The 24,574-nt window shown below is 36.7% G+C and overlaps 1 protein-coding gene across 2 annotated transcripts in view; it reads left to right on the forward strand.

The window, feature by feature from the left end:
* The window catches only part of ELAPOR2 (endosome-lysosome associated apoptosis and autophagy regulator family member 2), a 148,424-nt gene extending 130,756 nt beyond the window's left edge, over nt 1–17,668 (forward strand). For both annotated transcript variants that reach the window (XM_069461901.1, XM_069461902.1), the window contains 4 exons: nt 2,760–2,886; nt 7,447–7,625; nt 8,664–8,829; nt 13,994–17,668. In XM_069461901.1, the coding sequence (XP_069318002.1) occupies nt 2,760–2,886; nt 7,447–7,625; nt 8,664–8,829; nt 13,994–14,053 (532 nt within the window). In that variant the 3' untranslated portion in view covers nt 14,054–17,668. The remainder of the gene's footprint in view (nt 1–2,759; nt 2,887–7,446; nt 7,626–8,663; nt 8,830–13,993) is intronic.
* Nucleotides 17,669–24,574: the final 6,906 nt, after the last annotated feature.

A 24,574-nucleotide genomic window follows, 5' to 3' on the forward strand; every position in this document is an offset into this window, starting at 1 on the left:
CTCAAACTTTAACAGACTTACTCTTCTATTTTCCCATGAGAAGTAGTTTGTTCCCACCCCCCAAATAACTTCTCTGTGTTAGAAAGATAAAGAAGAAAGTAACTTGGGGAATAGAGATTTGAAATGGAGAGCATATTGGTAGTTTTTGCTAAATGATCAGTTAAACATAATTATTTTTAAAGTAGCACATCATGTTAGGCAAAAAATAGTGTTCTTGAAGAATTTTTCTTATTGGTTACTCAATTTTTAAAAGAGCAATTTTGAGTTGCCTTTATTGATATAGAAGGTGGAAAGTAAGGATAATATTTTATGTGGCATGGTTTCTATTTATTGTACTTACCTTTTTTAAATCTTTGTTTCTTAGTCTGAATATATTCATTACTCCCTTTTTACAAACAGTGAAATTAAGGCAGATAAGAGTGAAGCTATTTTTCTAAAAATCACTATTCAGCATTGTTCTTAGCTCTGACAAGTAACACTGAGACTCTGATACAATGTGTTACTGAAGAACATTGCTTTCCTTCACATCCCACCATGTCTGCTTAGTCTACAGCACACAGACACTTTGGAAAAATAGGTATGCAAAAATGCAGTTAATTTTTAGACACAGATTTTTTTTTTTTTTTTTTTAGTGTTCATATTCTAGGGTTTCTTAGACTATATTTAGTTAACTAAGAGTATGAAATTTTACTTTTCTGGTAGACTGAAAATTACAATTTTGTACCATGTATCATTAGAAAGGCATTTGAAGTTAAAACCTAAAAGCAGTCCTTTTTTGATTCTCATTATTTTGTGTCCTTTTGCTATTAGGTGTTTCAGGACTCCTGTACTCAGCACCAGCTGAGGTCTGAAGGAGGTTTTCAGGCAAAGCCTATATTTATTTACATGGTTTGACTTCAGGGAACTTAAAGTATAGTAGACAAATTAAGAGAACAGTATTCCCCTAGTTCTAATGAATTCATGAACAGGACAGCCATCCTCACTAGAACCTTTCCAAATAGCTTCTGGCTTTAATCAGTAGGGATTCTGTACACAGTAGCAGCAGGTTCATTTTTCAGCCGTGCTGTGTTTTTCTATTCCTAAAATGAAAGAGGCAAGTTGATGTAATGAGTCCACCTCTCAAAAAAGCAGAATTTCTAAAAGTCTCCATCCAAGTCCTACCTTGTGGTTGGTTCAGGGCGATGCTGTCCCTGTGTAAGCCCCATCCATCATCTGCAGAGTGGTGAAGGTAACCACCTCTTGAAATCATCATCAGGCCAAGGAAACCTAGGAGTGTAAAATCATTTGTATCACTGAGTTGTGTGTTGACCTGATGGTTGGTTGGCATCTCAGATCATCAGATGTTGGATTCGCATTGGGGAGCGTGCAGTTTGCAGTGGGGTTTGTGCTCCTACGATGGTCTGATGCCACCGTAGGGGGTGGAGGGGGTGGAGGGTCGGGTTAGGGCAATGCGGAGTGGCTGTGGGTGCAGGTGGGGCTTCACTCGCTCACCATCACCTCCTGCTGTGAAGCCAGGTTCCTGGTGGGCTGCAGACCGGGGGTTGGGGACTGCAGCCCTGAAGCATCTTGCCTAAGTGCATTGCCTTAGACAGAAATTGCAGCCTTCTTAACATGTGAGGCCTTTCCTGCCTGTGTGCCCAGCACTCACTCACTGCCTTGCTCCTGAAGCTCCAGCAATAATGACCTACATGTAATTTCTTACTGATTCATCATACTCTCTCATCCCTCTGGCAGGAATTCCTTTGCTTTCTTCACTTTTATTCTGGCTAACTCTTATTGTGAACATTCAAAACTCAGCTTAGACATCATTTCCACCAAGAACCCTTTCCAGGGCTATTTGTCATTATCTGTGTTTGTCTCTCTTTAAAAATTTTACAAACAGCTTTATAGAAATATAATTCACATAGTATACAATTTATCCATGTAAATACAATTCAGTGGTTTTTAGAATATTCACAGATATGTGCAAACACCATCATAGTCCATAGTCAATTTTAGAACATTTTTATCACCTCAAAAAGAAATCTCTTACCTTTTAGTTCTCACCTCCCTGTGCCCTAGCTCCTTTCCCAGCCCTAAGCAACTACCAATTTACTCTCTGTCTCTACAGATTTCCCTATTCTGGACTTTCATAAGAATAGGATAATATGTTGAATTTTGTGACTTCTTTCTTTCACTTAGCATAATATTTTTAAGGTTCATCCAAGTTGTGGCATGTATTGGTACTGCTTTTCTTTCTATGGTGGAATAATAATATTGCATTGTGCAGATATACTACATTTTGTTCATCCATTCATCTGTTGATGAATATTTAGGTTGTTTCCACCTTTTGGTTATTATGATTCATGCTGCTCTGCATTCATTTACAAGTGTTTGTGTGGATGTATGTTTTTACTCCTACGAGTGGACTTGCTGGATTATATGGTAATTCTATGTTTAATTGTCTAAGGAAATGCTAGAGTACTGTTCCAAAGCAGCTGCACCATTTTACAGTCTTATTAGCAGTATATGAGTATTCCAATTTCTCTACATCCTCATGACACTTGTTATTATCTGGTTTTTGACCCTAGCCACCCAAATAAGTATAAAATATTACCTCATTGTGGTTTTGTCTGTTTTAGATTTTTTTCCACTTGGGTTTCCTCAGCATCCACACAATGCTCCCCAGAATGTGATAGGAACCCAGATGTTGATTGGATTGAATGTGTTACACAAGCTGTCATTTTTGTGGGTTTCTGTTCGTTTGTTTTTTGTTTCAGCAAGTGCCCAGCAGGTACTTGTGATGGGTGTGCTTTCTATTTCCTGTGGGAGAGTGCTGAAGCTTGCCCTCTGTGCACGGAGCATGACTTCCACGAGATTGAAGGAGCCTGCAAGAGAGGATTTCAGGTAAGGACCAAATCCGTCCAAGCAGAACTGTGTCATTGAATATATACTTGGTTAGTCTGGCATCATATCATAGAAATTCAGGTTCAGGAGCATGGCTAAAGCTTATCGTTAACTTAATGTGACACTAACATATATTAAAAATCAATGGTCGTTCAACTCCCAAATGCTGGGATACCTGCAGATATATACTGGACTTGAGGAAAATCAGTCATGGCAAGGGAGACACATGGGCTATGGATATTTACCTGGCTGATAAAGGAATGATACCATTAAACCAACATGTAGTTTATATAATGCAGGTAGGAATAATTAAGATGAGGATGGTATAAGTGAGTTACCACAAGAAGCATGTCAAAAAACTAAAGCGTATCCATATAAAATCAAGATTCTACTCTCTATATTTTCTCTGAAATCATTTGTGTGCTTTTTTGCTGTTTGTTTTCTTAAATAAGGTTGGAGTTCTACCCTATATATTTTTTGTTTCCTTTTTACATTTAATGTGTCATTAAAAATTTCCCTTTTCATTAAATTTTTTAAAACACGATATTTTTGTTATTGACAAATATTCCATTATTTATATAATTTTGGATTAATAATTTTCCTGTTAGATTCTTGAGAAAAAATGGAAAACGATCCTTTCATAAATAACTTTGTAATGAACATCTTTGTTAGAAATTTTATTATTTCTTTAGAGTTTATTACCAGAAAGAAGTTAATCAGATCCAAGGAGCTGGAAATTTTTAAAGTTCTTGGTATATATCACCAAATTTCTTTGATTATGTCAATTTTCACTTTTGTCAGTAGTGTTTGGGAGAGCCTACTTCACTGCACCAGCTTTAAGTAGTATCATGGAAAAAACCCAACTTAATCTCCTTCAAGACTACTTGCACCCCCCCTCACAATCCCCAAGTTCCATTGAAATGATGGTAAGGAAGTGCAGGGGAAAGTAAATCAAAACCAGTGCTGGAAACCCTAGTGGAAAGTGGGCCTCAGAGGACCAGAGGTTTAGATGGGGTTTCTGTAAGCTAGAAGGTAGAAGGGATAGGACTGATCTGCAGGTCAGCATGGAGAGGGGAACACACTAGAACACCCACTGACTGACTAAGGGGATTGGAGAGGGGGAGCTTTTTTTGCCCAGGAAAGTCTTGAAGAACATGCAGTTAACAGGTTGGAGGGCAGGAATGTGAGAGGGATGGAATCAGAAGGCTTCCACCCAGTCCCATGCATTCAGAGTATTTATCAGCAGTTGTGTTCAACTTACCCCTGGGAAAAAATATAGAGAATTATTTTCTAAGTGGGTGTTTTTAAAATTTTCATGACAGTGAACTTGTAGTAAGAAATATATTATACATCCAACCCAGTACACAGACACAAATTAGATACTCAGAGATATGCCTAAAAGTGAAATGCAGTTCCATGGAACAATACTTTTTTTCATATTTTATGATGAAGTACTAGCATCAAGTTAATATAAAGTATATTCTTATTAATCATTTAATACAAAATAGGAAAAATCCCCAAATAGACAACACTAAAACAAAAATTAGGAAATGTGTTATTTAATTTATCAAATGTGCTTACCTGCAGATGGCTTATTTGAGTTCAGAGCGTGCAGGAATGGTGCTGCTCATTCAGTGAACTGTTGACACAGTTTCTTGTTAACGTTTTTAAGTGGGTCAAGGATGAAAATTCCAGGTTCACAAAAATGGTTTCTTGTTAATCTTCATAATAATAATGATACTTTTTCTGCTTCAGAAATTGAAATTGTTTTTCTTTATTCTAAAATTATGATATATCTTATAATTGTTGGTTAAAATAAATGAAAAACTAAGCTGTATTCCCTTCTTTGGCCACCAAATTTAACTCAAAGGTTTTGAAAAGCTTCATGATTTTTTATCCAAACATTCTTTAATATTCACTGTTTCTCTTCTGAAAGGTAATGATGAGATGTCGAAGACACTGAGGTTGCAACAGTTTCTCTAATTTTATTTCATTCCAACTGTCTTCATTGCCAAGGTTCTCTTCAACTTATTATAAGAATATTGAGAATAGGTAGTTGCTAGGTGATTCTTCTTAAGTATTTGCTTTTGCCTTTAAGAATAATATCTTTTGGATTTTTGATGTGCTTGACATGTTGGAATTTATAATTCTACCCCTATAATTATAACTTTAATTAGAGAAATACCAGAAGAAGTTAAATATATCCTTCTGTTATATTTAGATATCAATTTTGAAAATGTTCGCCAAAGGATATTGAGCTTCAATTAGAAAAATTTGAATGTCATTCCTGAGTTCATATACCTTACTTAGCATATTCCACTGCAATTGCAAAGGGGTACGATGCGGTAAGTGGGGATGGCCACCTCCACCTCCGAATAAAATATTTCAAATGAGCTTCATATACAAATAACAACTTTTGCTGTGTTTCCCATTATATCAATGAACAAATGTGGATATTTTTGGAATGTTAAAGCTTCATGATAGAAAAAAATAGTTATTACAAAATATTGCAATGGCATTTCAAAAATTTTAAATCATCCCACAGTGTTTCCACACCATTTTTCTGCACTACCCTTTATAATTTTTCACTTAATGTTGACTGATCATGCACTTCCCAAATTCTGTAAATATATCTACTACAGATGCATATGAAGTTAAATTTACGCAGTACAAGAAGCCTGCCACATATAGCTGATGTTAACAAAAAGAGCTACACAACTTGGGATAAAAGTGCTCTTATCAAATTGGATCTCAAAAATCTATACTAGGTTCTAAGTGTGTATCAAGCATTACTTCTGAATGTCATGCAGTGGTAAAGATTTGAAGAGATACTGTGTTATCACTGAGAAGAATGTTTTTCTATTTATCATCAAATTGATCTTACCCTGTTTACAAAATATTCCTACATTCTGGAAGAATACATTTTTCAGCTGCAGTGTCAGCCATTTTCTGTTTTCCAACGATATGTGATTGAATGAAGGAATAATGCTTTCTAATTAATAGTTATGTAATTACTGAGACTGAGACATTTTGCCAATAGCTTGTTTTTTTTTTCTTTGTCAGTATTTGAGGAGCTTATTGAAAAGTTAGGTATTCTGAGTTTGCAAGTATCTTTTTAATTTTGAAGTTTTAAGATTCTTTTATAAGACTGTCATTACATATCAGAGCTTGCTTGGATGTTGCACATTTGATAAAGCCATATAAACTCTGGCACAGTATTTTTTTCTTGTTAGAATGCACTTCAAATGAAGTCAATGTTTGCCAACTAGAGTTTACATTTTTCTTTGCATTGTCATTATTTATGCTTCGAGATGCAGCAGTTGAATTTGAACATGTCTCAGCGTTTCTTACCTCATCATTTTTATAAAAATAATGTGACCCATGTTAAAAGTAATTTATTTGCACTAAGTTTCGTGAAAATTGTTCGTGAAAATTCGTTACAAATTGTCATGTACTAACAAAAAAATTTGATCACTAATATCCTTTCTAAGAAACATGCTGAAAGTTCCTATCCAAAACTTGATTGAAACTTTTCCTCAGATAAGATTCTCCTCCATATCACTTCATGACTACCTGCAAAAACACGTTTATGTATATAAAATATAAAATTACACATTATGGTGTTATCTTTCTGTTAGGGTGTTGATAAAAGTGACACATTATGAGATACACGCCCTGTGTTATTTAATGTCAATGGATATAATCATGCAAATTGCTAGTGGTCACTGAATATATTGAGATATATAAGGAACCATGTACTGTACTCTAATGTTCTCTCTTGATCTGATTTAATCTATGTATTAAAAAAATTTCTGGTTGAGACCCAGTATATTGATTTTTTTTTTTTATTCACTAGATAACTGTAACTTGCAGTTTGAAAAGCATTGCGTTAAAGGGATTGAGTCATCTCTTTTGGGAGGACCAGAGCACCTGGTGTGGGTGGTGATGACCCGGAATAATGCCTTCCTCGTTTTGGCTTGGGGAAGGAGAGTGCAGTCCATGTGCCCACCCCACATGAATCACCCAAGTCTGCCAGGCATGGTGCCACCAGTATGTCCTTGGTCCAGGGTCTGCTCTTCTGCTCAGAGTAGATGCTAGTTGGGAAAATGGGCCTACATGATGGGTAGGTGCAACCCACTCCCATGAATTATATTAAACAACCTAACCTTGTATCCAAAAACATGAGTAAGAAGTCAGGGATCATCAAAATTTAAGGAGTATAGCCCAAAAGATGTGTCCAGATGGAGTGATTTTTATTCAGTCTCCTCAGCATGTATTGAGCCCTTCCAATGTGACAATCCATATCTTTGTTTGGTTTTCACATTTTCACTCATTATTTCCTTATTCACTCACTTCTGTATCCTTTTCCCTCTCTTCCTGGAGCTTCTGTTAAATGAATGGTGAATAATCCTGTGTGTCTGTTATACTATGAGTAAACGGTTAGCAAACCCTTTTTTCTTCTAGATGAGAAATTGACCTCGTAACAAATCTAGCTTTCACAATTGAATCTGAATCTCATTTCTCATGTTGTATGTGGTTTTATTTATTTATTTAAAAAAGGAAACCTTGTATGTATGGAATGAACCTAAATGGTGCATTAAAGGAATTTCTTTGCCTGAGAAAAAGTTGTCAACCTGCGAAACAGTTGACTTTTGGCTGAAAGTGGGAGCAGGTGTGGGAGCTTTCACGGCAGTTTTGCTGGTGGCTCTGACTTGCTACTTCTGGAAAAAGAATCAAAAGTAAGTACCCTAATTAGAATGATCACATAAGAACTGGAGGGTCTGTTTTGTTGTGAAAATTTTAAACTTTAACCATTTTATCCCATAAATAGATTGTCTTAGGGAAAAAAGAAATTTCCCCTCATAAAGGAATTACAGGAAAGGCATTTGAGAATGCAAGCAGAGGAAATGATTGTTATTCTGATAATAAAAAGATCATAGAACATTAGAGCTCATTGAATTAGAGCCATTTATCATAAAACAAAGAAAACTGGAGGCTCCGTGTTACTCAGGTAGATGGTAATAAAGCTGAGATTGCCAGACAGCTTTTCTCTGTGTTTGTTTTTCTTTTTATGACAATGCTGTCTTCTTGCTTTACCTTTTATTTTTTAATTTCTTGTGGGCAGACATTTGCAAAGAAATAGGCTAAGTACAATGCCAAATATCACATTTATTTGCTCCAGGTCTCCAAGAATCTGGAATTGAGTATTGAACCTAACATCTGAAAGTATATCGGTCTGTTACATGATTTGAATTTTTGACAATGATTTAAATCTCAGTTGGACTGTGGAGGTTCTATATAGTAATATCTAGGCACAACTGTAGTATCTGGGGTGGTAGTATAATGGAATAAATTACATAGAGACTGTAAAGACCAAATCACTTGCCTGTTTGATATTCTCATCCTTATGAACTAAACTTTGGAAAACCTGATGGTGAATTGGCTTCCAAATATTCATAAATTAAGAAAATGCATTCGGACCTCAAAGTTGTTTTTTTCCCAAAAGTACTTCATAATTGGACAATTCAGTCAATATAAAGTAAGTGGTAGAATTAATTATACTGAACTGATACTCTGACATCTGGGGAATATTTGTATGTAAATGGAAGATAAATGGGAACATATATTGCTGTGGCTCTAGGTGAGGGAAATTTGTTGGTGGAATAACAAGACAATTTAATGAGCTGGCATATGACCACTTAAAATAAGAATTTCTATAAAAATAAATGGACATTTATCTATTTACTTATTTGTTTATTTTATCTACCACTACTTAGACTGGAGTACAAATATTCCAAGTTAGTAATGACAACTAACTCAAAAGAGTGTGAACTCCCAGCTGCAGACAGTTGTGCTATCATGGAAGGAGAAGACAACGAAGAGGAAGTTGTATATTCCAATAAACAGTCACTGCTAGGAAAACTCAAATCCTTGGCAACAAAGGTGAGAGCAGAATTTTAGCCTGGTATTACTGGGCATTTATAATAGGGGCCATATTAACCTAATAGTAGCCTTCATGAAAGCTCTGTTATTCAATATGTTTCTATCTCAGGGGGTATTTATCCAACAGAATCCTCCTGGAAGTACATAGTGTAAATACAAGAATATTCACTGCAGCATAGTTTTTGCTAGTTAACAAAGTAGAAACAACTTTATGTACCATGAATGAAGACTTAGATGAGAAATTTTCATCCATGAAAGTAATGGAATACTATGCAGCTCTGCAGGTGTTAAAGATTGAGATATCTATGTGTACTGTTAAGTCAGTAAGTCTAAGATACTGTGAAAACAACAAATAGACTATCATATTTCTATGAAATATATATTTAGTATTCAGATGGAAGAGGGACAAGGAAATTTTCAAAAACTTACAGAGACCCAATGTACAGAAGTCCCTCCTTATCGGCAGTTTCATTTTCCATGGTTTCAGTTACCCCTGGTCAACTATAGTCTGAAAATATTAAATGGAAAATTCCAGAAATAAACATTAAGTTTTAAATTGTGCACTGTTCCGAGTAGCATGATGTTCCATCCCAACCTAGATGTGAATCATCCCTTCGTCCAGTGGGTCTACACTGCATAAACTTGCTACCCCTTAGTTACTTGGTAACTTGATTACTAGATTGAAAAAACCAATAAATATAGGGTTTGGTACTATCCTTGTTTCAGACATCCACAGGGGGTCTTGGAACATATGCCCCATGGATATGGGGGCATCACTGTGTCTGCCACTTTTGTCTACATGGGCCATGATAGGGAGCGTTGGTGGACAGTGTACTCAACCAAGTGGTTATTATCCTTTTGATCTAGGATCACAGCAATCCAACAAGACAATCCAGGTACATTAATCCAGATACAACGGGATATATTAGTGATTGCACACTTGGTTTTGGCCCTCAAGAGAGAGCAATTATATTGTCAACAACAATGTATGGACAATGAGTTGATGTTCTGAATGCCTTCAACGGCTGAGTTGGTATCACTGATTAATTCAGCTAAAGTCAGAGAAAAATTTCATACCATTTTTTCTAATTGAATAATTGCCCATAGGAGGAATGTGAATAAATTGGTTATTCACTTATTTTGGAAAAATTCTTGCAGTTATGTAAGGGCTACGTGATCTATTGGGGGATGTTTCCATAAACAATTGAAGATCTTTTATATAGTAACTACTCCTAAGGTGCAGGCTACCATGTTTTTAGGATGGAAACAAGTTAATGAAGAAGTTTAGTCCTGGACATACAAATGGTGCTTCTGGAAAGAAAGAATTACTTGCAATTTTTGGGCACACTAAGTGGGACCTGCATCACTTAGGCAGCACAGGTTGACAGTGCCTGTAAGTGGCTTCCTTGCTGGCTAGTAAACCTCAGGTTTTCCAATTCACCTCATATAACTGTGTCTCTTCTTTGTCTTTGTGGAGACTTCTTGAGGGCAGTCAGTTCAACTTTTCCTGTTTGTCTACACTGCAAACTGGTGGCATTTGTATACCTCATGAAATGACTTAATATTGGCTGTGGGAATGGTAGTGTTGATTGGAATTCTTCTGGGGCAGGGGCTGAGGCCATCCCTCTCTGTTTTGGATAGATTTCTCAGCACATTTAAGGGGAATGGCAATCAAATTGTGGTTAGAGCATGTGGTGTGGGTACGGCAGGCCCAGCAGTCAGTTAAATTAAAGACACTTGCAACAGTTTGAGAGAGCCACACCAAGGCATTTCTCTTCATAGGAAGGTGAGTGGCTCTGAAAAACAAATGATTGTTAACATTTCTGCTTCCTTCATACCTCCCAGGCTCTGAGGTATCTCCTTCCCAAGTGCTTCGTTATCAAACTGCATTGTTGTCTCCCTGCTTTGCCAAAAAACCTGTTTGTCCCATATCAGTAACTGTAACTTCATCTTATTTCTACTCATCCCCTGCTGGCACCTAGATTTGTCCTCCAGAACATTCAGGTACAAGAGGGACAAGGGCATTTTAAAAAACACATGGGGACCCATTGTGTACCCTACCTTTGTCCATGTGGGCCATGGTAGGGGGACTTGGTGAGCAGTGTATTCAACAAGCGGCCATTATCCTTTTGATCTTGGAGCATGACAAACCAAGATGACAATAATACTTGTGGTTAAGCCAGAATTATGTTCGAGCCTCCTAGACCCACTTCTGGCTGGGCTATCACTGGAGGTAGTACCCAGGCAGCCTGGGAGTCACTGTTGGAGTAAATAAGGACACATTCTGCCCAGGAATGGTCAGGCAGAATCCTGGATTTTCAGATAAGTGTATATAACCTTATATGGGGTGTGTGTGTGTGAATAAAATTAGTGACCAAACTGCCTTACTAAGATGTGTGGATCAGGAGAAATTGGGGGAGATAGAGTCATAAATCTTTCTATTTTCTGAGAAGACCCTTCTAATGCTCAATGATACCACATGCCTTTGGGCAGTAGGAAATGTGGAAGGTCCATTGAATACCTCTATTCTCAGCTCATTTCTAGGTGGCTTTTGTGATTAAAAAGTACATCCTTGTCAGACTGCAAATGGTCCATAAAGCCACTAACCTTATACAGTTTTGTCTCAAGGGCCACAGTGGTGTGGCTGGAGTTAGCTAATCAGACTGGAACAGCAACACCATAACCAGAACAGGTGTCAACAGTGGTGAGGCACCCCTGATAGCCCAAAGAAGTGGCCAGAGGTATACTGTCATCAATTTGCCAGGGGAAAACTTGTCAATTTTTGGCATGAGTCCCAAGTCTAGCATGCTGTGGTAACTTCTGTATCAGAAATATAGAGTCCTTTACTTTGCGTCTGTCTACGATGGCAGTCACATTGCCACGTTGGACAAGATGAATTATCCATGAAGCATTTGTGGCAGTCTGTCTTGTGTGGTTTCTATCAACAGATTGATTCTATTTGGTCTTTTCATTGCCCAGGTCCTCACTCTGGGCATCTACATGAGTGACAAAGGTGATTTGATCAGAAGCTAAAATTTATTTCCAGAATTTGTGATCCCCAAAAGGGGTGACTGTAATATGTCAGTCTGTAGTTTTCCAGGTGGCATACAAAACAGGCCATTGACAATATCTCAAGAGTCCGTAAAAATATAACAAGGTTTTTTAAAGGAAGTGTTCTACTCCTAATGTACATTGTATGGATATACCAAAATTTATTGGTTCTATTGATGGCTACCTGTGCTATTTCCAGTGTTTGGCTGTGAATAAAGCTGCTGTAAATATCACTGTACACGTCTTACTGTGTGTCTGTTTTTGAAAAAGTTTGTTATGTGTGACTTCACAGAGCAAAAATGTTTATAAGTTTATTAACTGCTATGTCCTATAGGGTTTGTTTTACCTTATATATCTTCATTCATGTTCTAAAGGCCATGCCTTATTTGATATTTCCCTAGCACTGCACTGAATTTGTGGGGTTTTATTTATAGATTTATTTTTCTTTGCTTTTCTCAGCAATTTAAAAAATATGTTCAATTGATTTTTTTTCATTTTTTAAAAATTTTATTTCATGGTTATTTATGGGACACTGTAAGACACTTCACCAGGTTTTGAGGATATGTCAAATTGGACACAGCTTTTTATGTTAAATACCATCTGGAATATTGGAGGAGGACACATCACACACACAAACACACACACACACACACACACACACACAGACGATCATCCAGTATGGCAAGAACAAGTGTAGGGTCTCTTGGAACACAGAAGAGAGGTTGTGCGGGAGGGTAGGCAGTGACAAGGTATGGAGAAGCTTCTGGGAGAAGTTAGCTTTTGAGTAGATTCTTGAATTTAGAGCTTAAAAAGACCATCCCATGTGGTAGCCTTCTTTAACCCACAAATAGACCTAGAAAGGTTCACTTATTTGTCCAAGGGCAGTTAGATAGGGATTAGAAGCCACAACCCCCAGTTCCAAACCCATGTTTTTCCTTCTATTAATACAATATGGTATTGCGATATCTTTTCTTTTTTTCTTTTTTTTTTTTTTTAGACAGAGTCTCACTCTGTTGCCCAGGGCTAGAGTGCCATGGCATCAGCCTACCTCACAGCAACCTCAAACTCCTGGGCTCAAACAATCCTCCTGCCTCAGCCTCCCGAGTAGCTGAGAATACAGGCATGAGCCACCATGCCCAGCTAATTTTTTCCTGTTTTTGGTAGAGACAAGGTGTCACTCTTGCTCAGGCTGTTCTCAAACTCCTGACCTCAAGCAATCTTCCTGCCATGGCCTCCCAAAGTGCTAGTATTACAGGCATGAGCCACCACGCTTGGCCTTAGATGCACCTCTATTTGTACCAGGACTGGTTGGCCTCCTATTTCTTTTATTTTTTAAAATAATCCTAGTTCTCTTCATCTTTATTCTCTTTAGTAGCATAGTCCTCCTACCCAATTCCAGCAGCCTTCAGAAAGCTTTAACAATAAAAAGTTTGGGAGAAACCCTACCTCCTACTTCTCTTTTTCCTCATTAAAGAAAAAGAATTTATTTTAATAGGCTATATTTTGAATGTGTGATATACTCACAATATTACCAGCAATGATATATTTGAGTTAAAATTTTGATCTATTATCTAAGATGATGTGTTTACTATCTTTACTAGGCATTCACTCAAGAGATTTTCCTAAAATATGTCAGTGATCCCAAATAATGTTATGTTTTATTAATGTCCTCCTTATTTATTTCTGCTGTCCTTTTTCTTATCATTCAGCCTATATTGTCTTGAGAATATTTAGTTTCTGTGAGTTCTGTTTTGCCCATGATTAGCATGGCAAGATCATTCATTTCAGCACCCAGGTCAGATGTGCCCTTAGGAAGGGACTGGGTGTTTTCTTCCCAGGAATCACAACTATATCTTTGATATCTATTGTAATCATGTTTTGCTTCTATTTTGGATTTGTCTGTCTTATCTCTTGGACATCAAAAGTGCCCTTCAGGGTAGGCATGCTATTTGTTTTATTGCTGCCACCCAACTTTAAATGTAAACATCTAATCATAAGTGACAGGTACATAGATTAAAATGATTTCTGGGACTTTCCTTCTGGACATGTTAGGTCCTAAAATCTTATGAGAACTTCAGTGAATTGATTTTGTTTTTTAATATTTTTTTCTTAGGAAAAAGAAGACCATTTTGAATCTGTTCAACTGAAATCCTCAAGATCCCCAAATATATGAAGAGACAGTGCTGTAGCCTTCAGACTAATGCACGGAGAAACCTGCTCTAGTTTTACAGGACTATATTTTAGGGCCCGTCCTCACACCTGTCACATTGGTGATCTCACTGAGGAGGGCCATGCCGCTGAAAAGGGAAGGAGGTTGAAACGTTTGATTGCCTTATCACATGGTCAAGTATCTTGCCAAAAAAGGAAAGCAAATGATTTGGGTCTCAACTGAAGATGAAACTCAACTCAGGAAGAGATTTGTCTGTATATACACGTAACTGAAAACCAAGTTTAAGCCCACCAGTGCACTGCTGATGCATGCCATATAATTAATGGGTAATTTTATTCTTTATAACGTCTACATAAAAAGTGTGCTTTCGAGGGCAGATGTGAGCATATGCGTTGTGATCCCATTTATGTTTTTTCTTTATATTTTGGGAAAGATTTGAAAAATTTTTAAGGTATAGTTATTTTTCCCATTATTTATTTTCCTGAGAGACCTGAAAACAATTTTTCTATTAAAAATGGTGAGCAACAAAGACAATAAATTTTTCTTTTTTTCCATAAGGTATCTTCTTTTGATTTCAGAAGCTTAAATCATCAGTAATATTTTAGGAAGAGTTAGCATGTGCTGAAGTTGTCTAAACTTAGAATCGCCTTTGAAACTCCATCCTTGTTGAAACTGGTAAGAAGGGCTTGACTAAAAGTTTGAAGGAGTCTTAAAATAAATAAACAAACAAAAGGCAAGAAGAAGCCTTTGTCCATTAATACAAACAAGCTGGTACTATCCTAGAAGTCAAATGGCTTAAAACAGTTTATGTAGTGCTTGAGTATGATTTAAAGTAAGTGGGAAAGTCTGTTTATCAAATCACTAGCAGTATCATGAAGAACAAAGTGGGATGGCTTGTCTGTAAGTACAGACAACTGTACAAAGGTATTGGGTAATTCCATGGTCTCCAGAAGATGTCAGTGGGACATATGCCCTATGTCAAGTGCCAGAAGTTATATGGTTATTTTTCTTCTACAGTACTTTGAGGATTATGACTTTCTTGAAAGTTTTTTTTTTTAAGCCAGCAAGGCAGGAATTCAATTGTGGAAAATTGCATATAATTGTATTCATAATAAGAATGTGGTTGTACCATAAGCAATTATAAAATAAGTGTTGGTCCTATTCAAAAGTAATCCAGGTAATTGTGATATTTCCTATGAATACAATGATGGGTAACTAGTATTATCTTGACTTGGATATTATTTGTTGAAAGAAGTTTGAATGGATTTGACTAATTTTGCTAACTTTGTGTCAACCTTAATTGTTTTAGAACTGGAAAAGAAGGGAGTCTCCTGGCCATTGATGATCTAAGGTGCTCTGGCTTGTTTCCAATAAACAGTAATCTTTATGGATCTTAATTCAGATTTTTAAAAAGACTCGTGATTGGCTGAGAGAGACAGGGCATATGGGTAGGGTTTGTTGAAAGGTTTGCCCCAAGCATTTCAATGAAGTATGACTTGTAACTTTTGATTCTGCAGGTGATTTCTTTATTTTTATGGAAAATGGAAGAAAAATGAATAATCATGTTTATTTGGCTGGTGGGTAAAACACTAGACCATCCTGTTATTATTGAATGAATGTTTGTTTTATATATATTTCTACTGTTAACGCATATGAGTGAGTTTACCATTCTTTTATTGTTTGTTGTGGAATTCATGGAGGGTGTCACTTCACATAAACCTTTTCTTGCATTTAATTTCTTGAGTCTTTTTTATAAAGAAGAAATTATTTTGGCCTTGTTATCACTGTCATCCTGCTAACAGAGTGCTGACGAGCCTTTCCTCTGTTTGATCAAAATTTAAACAGAAGATTGGAAATACATTTGAAATGCACCCTTTCAGAGGAGCCTTGGTAAAGTTGTCTAGACTGGACAGAGCCAAAAAATTTCCACTTGTCACCTCTCTCTTCATCTTCAGCTGTGCTCAATATGTATGTTCCAAGCCATAAAGATAATTGGGATTTGCTCCCAGGTAGCTTCTTTCTTCTCCTGTCACTGGACTTAAAATCTCTGACATGTCAAAAATGCCTTAAATTTTAATGAACTCTCTGAAAATGTAGTTGATATTGAAGAATTTTTTTATTTTATTTCTAATTTTAGATATTAAATGGATTTTTGTCAGCTCAGTCCCATCTTTGGAAAGGAGCTGACTTTTTCCTTTGGATTCCAATGGTCTGTCATTTTATTCCAAGCACAGAAGCATGACAGAAAGAATATTAGGAGGAAAATATTCAGACAAATCCTGGCTATAAAATTCACTTTAGTTTTATGTCTGGCCTTTGGAAAGCTCAGTGAAATGTTGAAAGCATAAACAAATTAATCATGTTTCTGTGACTTTTAATTGACATTTGTTGTTCCTTTTTCCCCCATAAGTGGTAGACGAAGAGGTTATTTGTTATTTTTCTAAAAGGCACAGTTTTGAAGCCTTAAATACTTCATTAAGTCAACTGTCACCTATAATATCTCTTAGCACTCTGTCAAAACATGTTTAAATCAGTTTTCCGCTGGATGAGAACATGTCTTCTATGGATAAATTAATATCTTGCCATTTAACAATGTTGATCAATTTGATATGTGTTCACTTGATTAAAAAGTCTGAATTTTATTATTGTTGACTTCCCCCCCTCTTTAGTTACTAGTAATCAAATCCTTTCTAGGATTAAAAAGATTTCATAGTATTTTTGTGTAGACGTCTGTCCTTATTTTCTTCCCGAAAGAAAAAGGGGGTTTAAGTTGGTTATGTGGAAGAATTGCTCGAGTCCAGTCATTTACCATCTGGGTCTCCAGGTCCCCAGGTGGTGGGTGATGACCGACTGTGCGTCTTCAAGACCCATCTGGCCAAATGTCATTTGATGTCTAGCAATAGAGCTACTTCCCATGGCTCATGGTGATTTCTCATGGGAGGCTAATGTACAGATCATTTATCTCTTCCTCATTAAAATAAATTTCCTGGGTTTTGGGGTGGGAAGATAACTCCACTGGCCAAGTTTAAAGTCAGCGTACTGTTCACATTTATCTTTTTACGCTAACGATATGTAGAGGAGATCTCAAAGGACCTAAAACTCCCTCACATCTATTTTATAGTAAGGAATATTATCCCAGGTTTATAAGCCCAAGTCCTAAGTTAAGGTTGCCATAAAGTATAGGTCCTAAGGGGAGTAAACTTTTTTAAAAATCTCAATACCTATCTCATTCTTTGGAAGCTAAAATGGAGTTTGCCTTCACAGTAACTGGCTACAGATTATTCTCTTTCTGGATTTTATTTATTTTAGTTTAACATTTTTAGATGAGTTCCTTTAGGATCCTAAATGAAAGAAGTAAAACTTTAAGATGGGGATGAATAATTAAAAGAAAATTAATTACTATTAATATTATAATTGATATTACTGTTGCACTTGTCTTGATCAGAGGCCAGCAAACATTTTTTTTTGAAAAGGGGATAATACATGTTTTCGGCTTTGCAAGGCATGTGGCCTCTGTTGCATCTACTCAACTCTGCCATTTGTAGCATGAAAGCAGACACAGACAGTATGTAAATGAATGGGTGTGGCTGCATTCCAATTAAGCTGTATTTATGGACATGAAATTTGAGTTTCACTTAAATTTCATGTGTCATGAAATAGTCTTCTTTTGATGTTTTCCCAACTATTTAAAAAATGTAAAAGCATTCTTAGCTCACAGGCCTTACAAGAACAGGTGGTAGGCTAGGCTTTGGCCTGTGGGTTATGATTTGCTGACCCCTGATTTAGATCACTGCAACCTACCACAAACAAAACTATGCAGAAGAATCTGTTTGCACACAGGTTCTTTGCCTTTCGGAACTTACCACCTTAAAAGTTTGTCAAGTCTCTATAGACATGCAAGAAGCCAGTAACATCACCTGTTTTTAATGATTTAATCACCCACCCAATACAAAGCCAGATACTCTCCTGAGTTCACTCTTGTAATTCTAGGACTTCATTATGAATATTCATTGGCAAATGATAAAACTAAAACAAGTGAACTGGTTCAATGTAAATTAGCAAGGTTGATTTATTTTTTTATGCAAAAAAAAAATTTATACTTTTTCAGAATTTATAATCCACTAAGCTTTTTTTTTAAAATTTTTTTTATTTTAGCATATTATGGGAGTACAAATATTTAGGTTACGTATATTGCCCTTGCCCCACCCGAGTCAGAGCTTCAAGCATGTCCATCCCCCAGACGGTGCGCACCGCACTCATTAGGTGTATATACCCATCCTCTCCTCCCCTCTCCCATCTGCCTGACACCTGCTGAATGTTATTACTATATGTGCACTTAAGTGTTGATCAGTTAAAACCAATTTAATGGTGAGTACACGTGGTGCTTGTTTTTCCATTCTTGGGATACTTCACTTAGTAGAATGGGCTCCAGCTCTATCCAGGATAATATAAGAGGTGCTAGAGCACCATTGTTTTTTTGTGGCTGAGCAGAACTCAATGGTATACATATATCAAAGTTTATTAATCCAATCATGTATTGATGGGCACTTGTGTTGTTCTCACATCTTTGCAATTGTGAATTGTGCTGCTATAAACATTCTAGTGCAGATGTCTTTTTTATAGAATGTTTTTTGTTCTTTTGCGTAGATGCCCAGTAATGGGATTGCTGGATCAAATGGTAGTTCTACTTGTATCTCTTTGAGGTATCTCCATATTGCTTTTCACAGAGGTCGTACTAGTCTGCAGTCCCACCAGCAGTGCATGAGTGTTCCTATCTCTCTGCATCCATGCCAACATTTATTGTTTTGGGACTTTTCGATAAAGACTATTCTCACTGGAGATAAGTGATATCTCATTGTGGTTTTGATTTACATTTCCCTGATAATTAGAGACGTTGAGTATTTTTTCATATGTTTGTTAGCCATTAGTTTATCTTCTTTTGAAAAGTTTCTATTCATGTCCTTTTTTAAAATGCCTTCTCTCTTTGGGGTTTATATAACATTTATTGCTGAAATAACTGGATTTGGAGATATCCGGTCTTATATACAGATCCATTTAAAGTAACCATATGGAAGTAGGGAATGTTGATGCATAAAAATAGCTTCAGCATAGGTTCTTGAGCTCTGACACTGGAGAGGGTCCCCTGGTCTATTTGCATTAGTTTAGATAGGGCCCACCTCAATCTGTATACATTTACCAACTCCTTTTTAAAGACTTACTGAGCTGCAAAAGACATTTAGGATTCCTTTAATAACGGGCTTCAAAAAACAGATATCCAATTTCCTTGAATAAAATGTCCCAGTAAGACTTTTAATTTGCTGGAATTTTCTCCATCTTACTAATGACCCCTGGAAGGAGAGTTCTGTCTAAAATAGCTAATGAATATTGGTAAATCTGGCTTGGAGGGGGCAATATTTCTTTTATCTCAGATGACTGATTTCAGATTTCCATTGATTGCTTTCCAAATAAAAGCATTAAACCAGTGGGAATTATGCAAATCTACACCTTCTGTCACAGAGCAGGAGTGCTAATTGCCTTGTTTATGGGTTTTGCCTTTGTCTTTAGAGCTGTGATTATAATTCCATGCTGGTGTCCCATCTTCCTGGCACCTCACTTTTCTTGGCTTCTCCAGGCTGACAGATCTGGACTGAGGAGCTCTCGGGCTCAAAGCTGTGATGGTGGGTGGGTGAATAAAGCAGGGATTAGCCTGGAGAAAGTGTGGAATTGAAAACTGTAAAGGTACGCTGGCTGAATTACCTCCTTTCTCGTCCACACTCTTAGTCTGTCCTCTGTGTGGTCTACAAGCCAGCTTGCCTCACAGTGTAAAAATGGGGACTGTTTTATTTTACCATGATAAACCTTGAGTGGGCAGGGAAGTCTATTAATATTTAAACTAGAGAAGACACAGAGCACCTCAGAAGCTGTAAACTCTCAGAAAAGCGTGGATAATCAAGCATATAGTTAGGTTCTGATTTTTTTTCAAGATTTACTATTTTTAATTGACAAATAATTGTATATATTATGGGGTATAATATGTTTTGATACATGTATACATTGTGGAATGATCAAATCAGGCTTATTAGCGTATCCATCACCTCAAATATTTATCATTCCTTTGTGGCGAGAACATTTAAATCCTCTCTTTTAGCTGTTTTGAATATACAACATATTATCATTAACTATACTGCAGTCACTGTGCTGTGCAATAGAACACTGGAACTTATTTCTGTTACGTAACTGAAACTTTGTACTTGTTGACCAACATCTCTCCTTTCCAGGTCCACACCCACCCCAGCCTCTGGTAACCAGCATTCTAATCTCTACTTCTAAGAATTCAACTATTTTAGATTCCATATATAAGTGAGATCATAAGGTATTTGTCTCTTTGTGGCTTGCTTATTTCACTTAACATAATGTCCTCTAGGTATGTCCATGTTATTGCAAATGATAGAAATTCCTGTGTTTTTTTTTTTTAAGGCTGAATAGTATTCCATTGTATACATATATATACCACATTTTCACCAAAATAAATTCATCCCTTGATGGGCGCTTAGGTTGTTTACATATAGTGGCTATTGTGAAGAGTGCTGCTATAAGCATGGGAGTGCAGATATCGCTTCAATATACTGATTTCAATTCCTTTCGGTATATACATAGTAGTAGGATTGCTGGGTCCTATGGCAATGCTATTTTTAATTTTTCGAGGAAGCTCTATACTCCTTTCCAAAATGGCTGCACTTATTAACAATACCACCAACAGTGTGTAAGAGTTCCCCTTTTCTCCACATCCTCACCAATACTTACCTTTTGGAAAAGAATAGCTAAACTAGCAGTTGTGAGGTGATAACTCATTATGGTTTTAATTTGCATTTCTCTTTTGATTAGACATGCTGAGTATTTTTTCCATATATCTGTTGGCCATTTGTATATCTTTTTTTGGTATTTATTTTTATTTTTTTCTTTCAGAATATTATGGGGGTACAAACACTTTGGTTGTATAAATTGCCTTTTCACTGCCCAAGTCACAGCTACAAGTGTGCCCATCCTGCAGATAGTGCAGACATTGTTTCTTTGTTTATTTTCTGTTTGGAGGATCTGTCCTGTTCTGTGAGAGGGGTGTTGAAGTCATGGCTATTATGGTGCTGCTGTTTATTTTGTTTAGACTAAATAGGATTTGCTTTATGAATCTTGGCGCACCTGTGTTAGTTGCATAAATCTTTAGAATTGTTATGTCTTCTTGTTGAATTGTTCCCTTTACCATTATGTAATAATCATCTTTGTCCTTCATTACTTTTGTTGATTTGAAGACTAAGTTATCTGATATGAGAACTGCTATACCGGCTTTCTTTTGGTTTCCATTTGCATGGAATATTATTTTCCATTCCTTCACCTTCAGTCTGAATGAGTCCTTGTGGGTTAGGTATTTTTCCTGAAGATAGCAGATTGATCAGACTTGTATATATTTATACATTTGGCCAGCTTATGTCTCTTCAGTGGGCAGTTCAAGCCATTCACATTTCTTGAAAGACTTGATAATGGGGGTAGATTTCTGTTCATCTTGTTGAGTAGAATTTTGTTGCTTTGTTTTATCTGTTGAGCCATTGTGATATCTGACCTTTGACCTTTCGCTTTTGGGTGACTTTACACTGGTGAGTGTCTACTGTGCTGATCCCTGTATAATGCAGTTCTGAGTACTTCCTGCAGGGCTGGTCTTGTCTTGACAAATTCCCTCAGTGTTTGCTTGTCTGAGAAAGACTTTATTTCCTCTTCATATATGAAACTTAGTTTTGGAGGATGCAAAATTCTAGGTTGGGTATCATTCTGTTTGAGAAAACTGAGAATAGGACCCCAATCCCTTCTAGCTTGTAAGGTCTCAGTTGAGAAGTCTGCAGTTAGTCTGATAGGTTTTCCTTTGTAAATTACCTGCTGCTTTCACCTTAGGGCTCCTAGGAGTGCCTCTTTCGTGTTTATTTTGGCTAGTCTGATGACTATATGTCATGGTGTTTGCCTCTTTGTGATGAATCTCCCAGGTGTCTTTCAAGCTTCTTGTACCTGGATATCTAGATTTCTATCAAGGCCAGGGAAATTTTCCCCAAGTATTCCCTGAAATAAATTATCCAACTCTTGTGAATTTTTTTCTTCATTCTCAGGGATGCCTATGATTCTTTCATTAGGCCTCTTTACATAATTCCATATTTCTTGTAGGCTTTGCTTATTCCTCTTATTTCTCTGCTCTATCTCTGTGACTGACTTGCTGAATTGAAAGGTGTCTTCAAGTTCTGAGATTCTTTTTTCTGCCTGACCTAACCTATTCTTAAGGCTTTCCACTGTGTTTTGTAATTCCTTGAATGAATTTTTCATTTCCAAAAGTTATGTTTGATTTTTCTTTAATATTTCAATTTCTTTAGTTAAGTTTTCATTCCTTTCCTGCATTGTTTTTGTGGTTTCTTTGTGTTGGGTTTCCATTTTATCTTGCATTTCATTGAGCTTCCTTATAATCCATGTTCAAAATTCTTCATCTGTCATTTCAATATTCTGATTTTGGTTAGTATCCATTGCTAGAGAACTGGTGCTCCCTTTTGGGGGTGTGCTTTCGCTTTGATTCTTCTTACTTCTGGAGTTCTTTTGCTTATTCCGTCTCATCTGGAGCAGCTATTGCTTCTTACTTTGGATTTTCTTTTGTTTAATAATGACATGCCCAGTTTAATCTCTGAGGCAGTAGGTGGTGCTTGTGAGTGAGAATTGATTGAACCCTGTGTGATGAGTGAGTAGATGTAGTAAAAGGGTGTGCAAATTGACCTACCTATCAGTAGGTGGTGCTTGCCGAAAGGAATAAGCTGCAGTGTTATTTTTGGGTCCTGTGACCAGCTGTAGTTCCTCAGGAGAAGGACTGTAATGCCCCAGGTGGTGGGTGGGGCCCTGGGACTTCCAGGTGTGTCCTTATTCTCCACCTCACAGGGGCAGGTGAGGGAGGGGAGTGAGGCTGGACAGGACCGGGTTGTGTGAGCCTGCCCTCAAGCTCCACAAATGCTTTTAGCAGGGTCAAAGGTCTGTTCCCCACCTTTGGGCCAAGCTGCCAGGGAGGGGCTGAAGTAGCCCCCCTCAACCAGAAAGTCTTCGTGTGGAGGTGGGGCTGTCTCAGACACTCAGACCCTCAGTCAGGCAGTCTGGAGCAGGCCTTGCTCCTTTCCACCCTCCCCTATTCTGCAGTTTTTCCTGGGCTTCTGCCAGCAGATGGGACCTCAAGCCAGCTGAACCATGACACCATCTGGTCCTGGGATTTTCTTTGATGGTACATTTTAAATTATTGACTCAATTTTCTTACTCATTGTTGTTCTGTTCAGATTTCTAATTTCTTTGTGAATCAGTCTTGGCAGGTTTTATGTTTCTAAGAATTTATCTATTTTTTCTAGGTTGTCCAATTTGTTGGCATATAAGTGTTCATGGTAATCTCTTATGAACCTTTCTATTTCTCAATTTTAATGCTTTTTTTTCCATTTTTGATTTTATTTATTTCAGTCATTTTTCTTTTTTTCCTTAGTTAGCCTAGTTAAGGGTTTGTCAATTTTGTTTAGCTTTCCTTGATCTTTTCTATTGTTTTTCTAGTCTCTATTTCATTTATTTCTCCTCTGATCTTTGTTATTTTCTTCCTTCTGCTAACTTTGGGATTAGTTTGTTCTAGTTCCTTCGGGTATAAAGTTAGATTGTTTATTTGATGTAAGTGTTTATTGCTATAAACTTCCGTCTTAGAACTGCTTTTTCTGAATCCCATAAGTTTTGGTATGTTGCATTTCCATTTTTGTTTTTCTCAAGGTATTTTTAAATTTCCTTTTTAGTTTATTCTTTGACCAAATAGTTGTTCAGGAGCATATTGTTCAATTTCCACATATTGGTTAATTTTCTATGATTCCTGCTGTTGATTTCTAGTTAGATACCATTGTGATCAGAAAAGATATTTGTTATGATGTCAGTCTTCTTAAATTTGTCAATACTTATTTTGTGGCCTGACATATGATCTATTCTAGAGAATGTTCTGTGTGCACTTGATAAAGATGTATATTCTGTTGTTATTGGGTGGAATGTTCTGTATGTGTCTGTTGGGTCCATTTGGTCTAAAAGTATAGTTCAAATCCAATGTTTCCTTATTGATTTTCTGTCTGGATGATCTGTCAATGATGAAAGTGTGCTATTGATATCTATTATTGATGATGAAAATGTGGTATTGACATCTATTATTGTGTTTCAGCCTATGTCCTTCTTCAGATCTCATGTTTGCTTTATATATTTAGGTGTTCTAATGTTGGGTGCATATATGTTTATAATTGTTATATCCTCTTGATGAATTGACCTCTTTATCACTATATAATTACTTTCCTTGTCTCTTTCTACAGTTTTTGACCTAAAGTCCATTTTCTCTGAAATAAGTACAGCTACCCCTGTTCTCTTTTTGTTTATATTTGTTTGGAGTATCTTTTTCCATTCCTTCATTTTCAGTTTATGAGTGTCCTTTAAGGTGAAGTGAAT

Source organism: Eulemur rufifrons, chromosome 29 (assembly GCF_041146395.1).
Source record: "Eulemur rufifrons isolate Redbay chromosome 29, OSU_ERuf_1, whole genome shotgun sequence".
NCBI classification, from domain to species: Eukaryota; Metazoa; Chordata; class Mammalia; order Primates; family Lemuridae; genus Eulemur; species Eulemur rufifrons.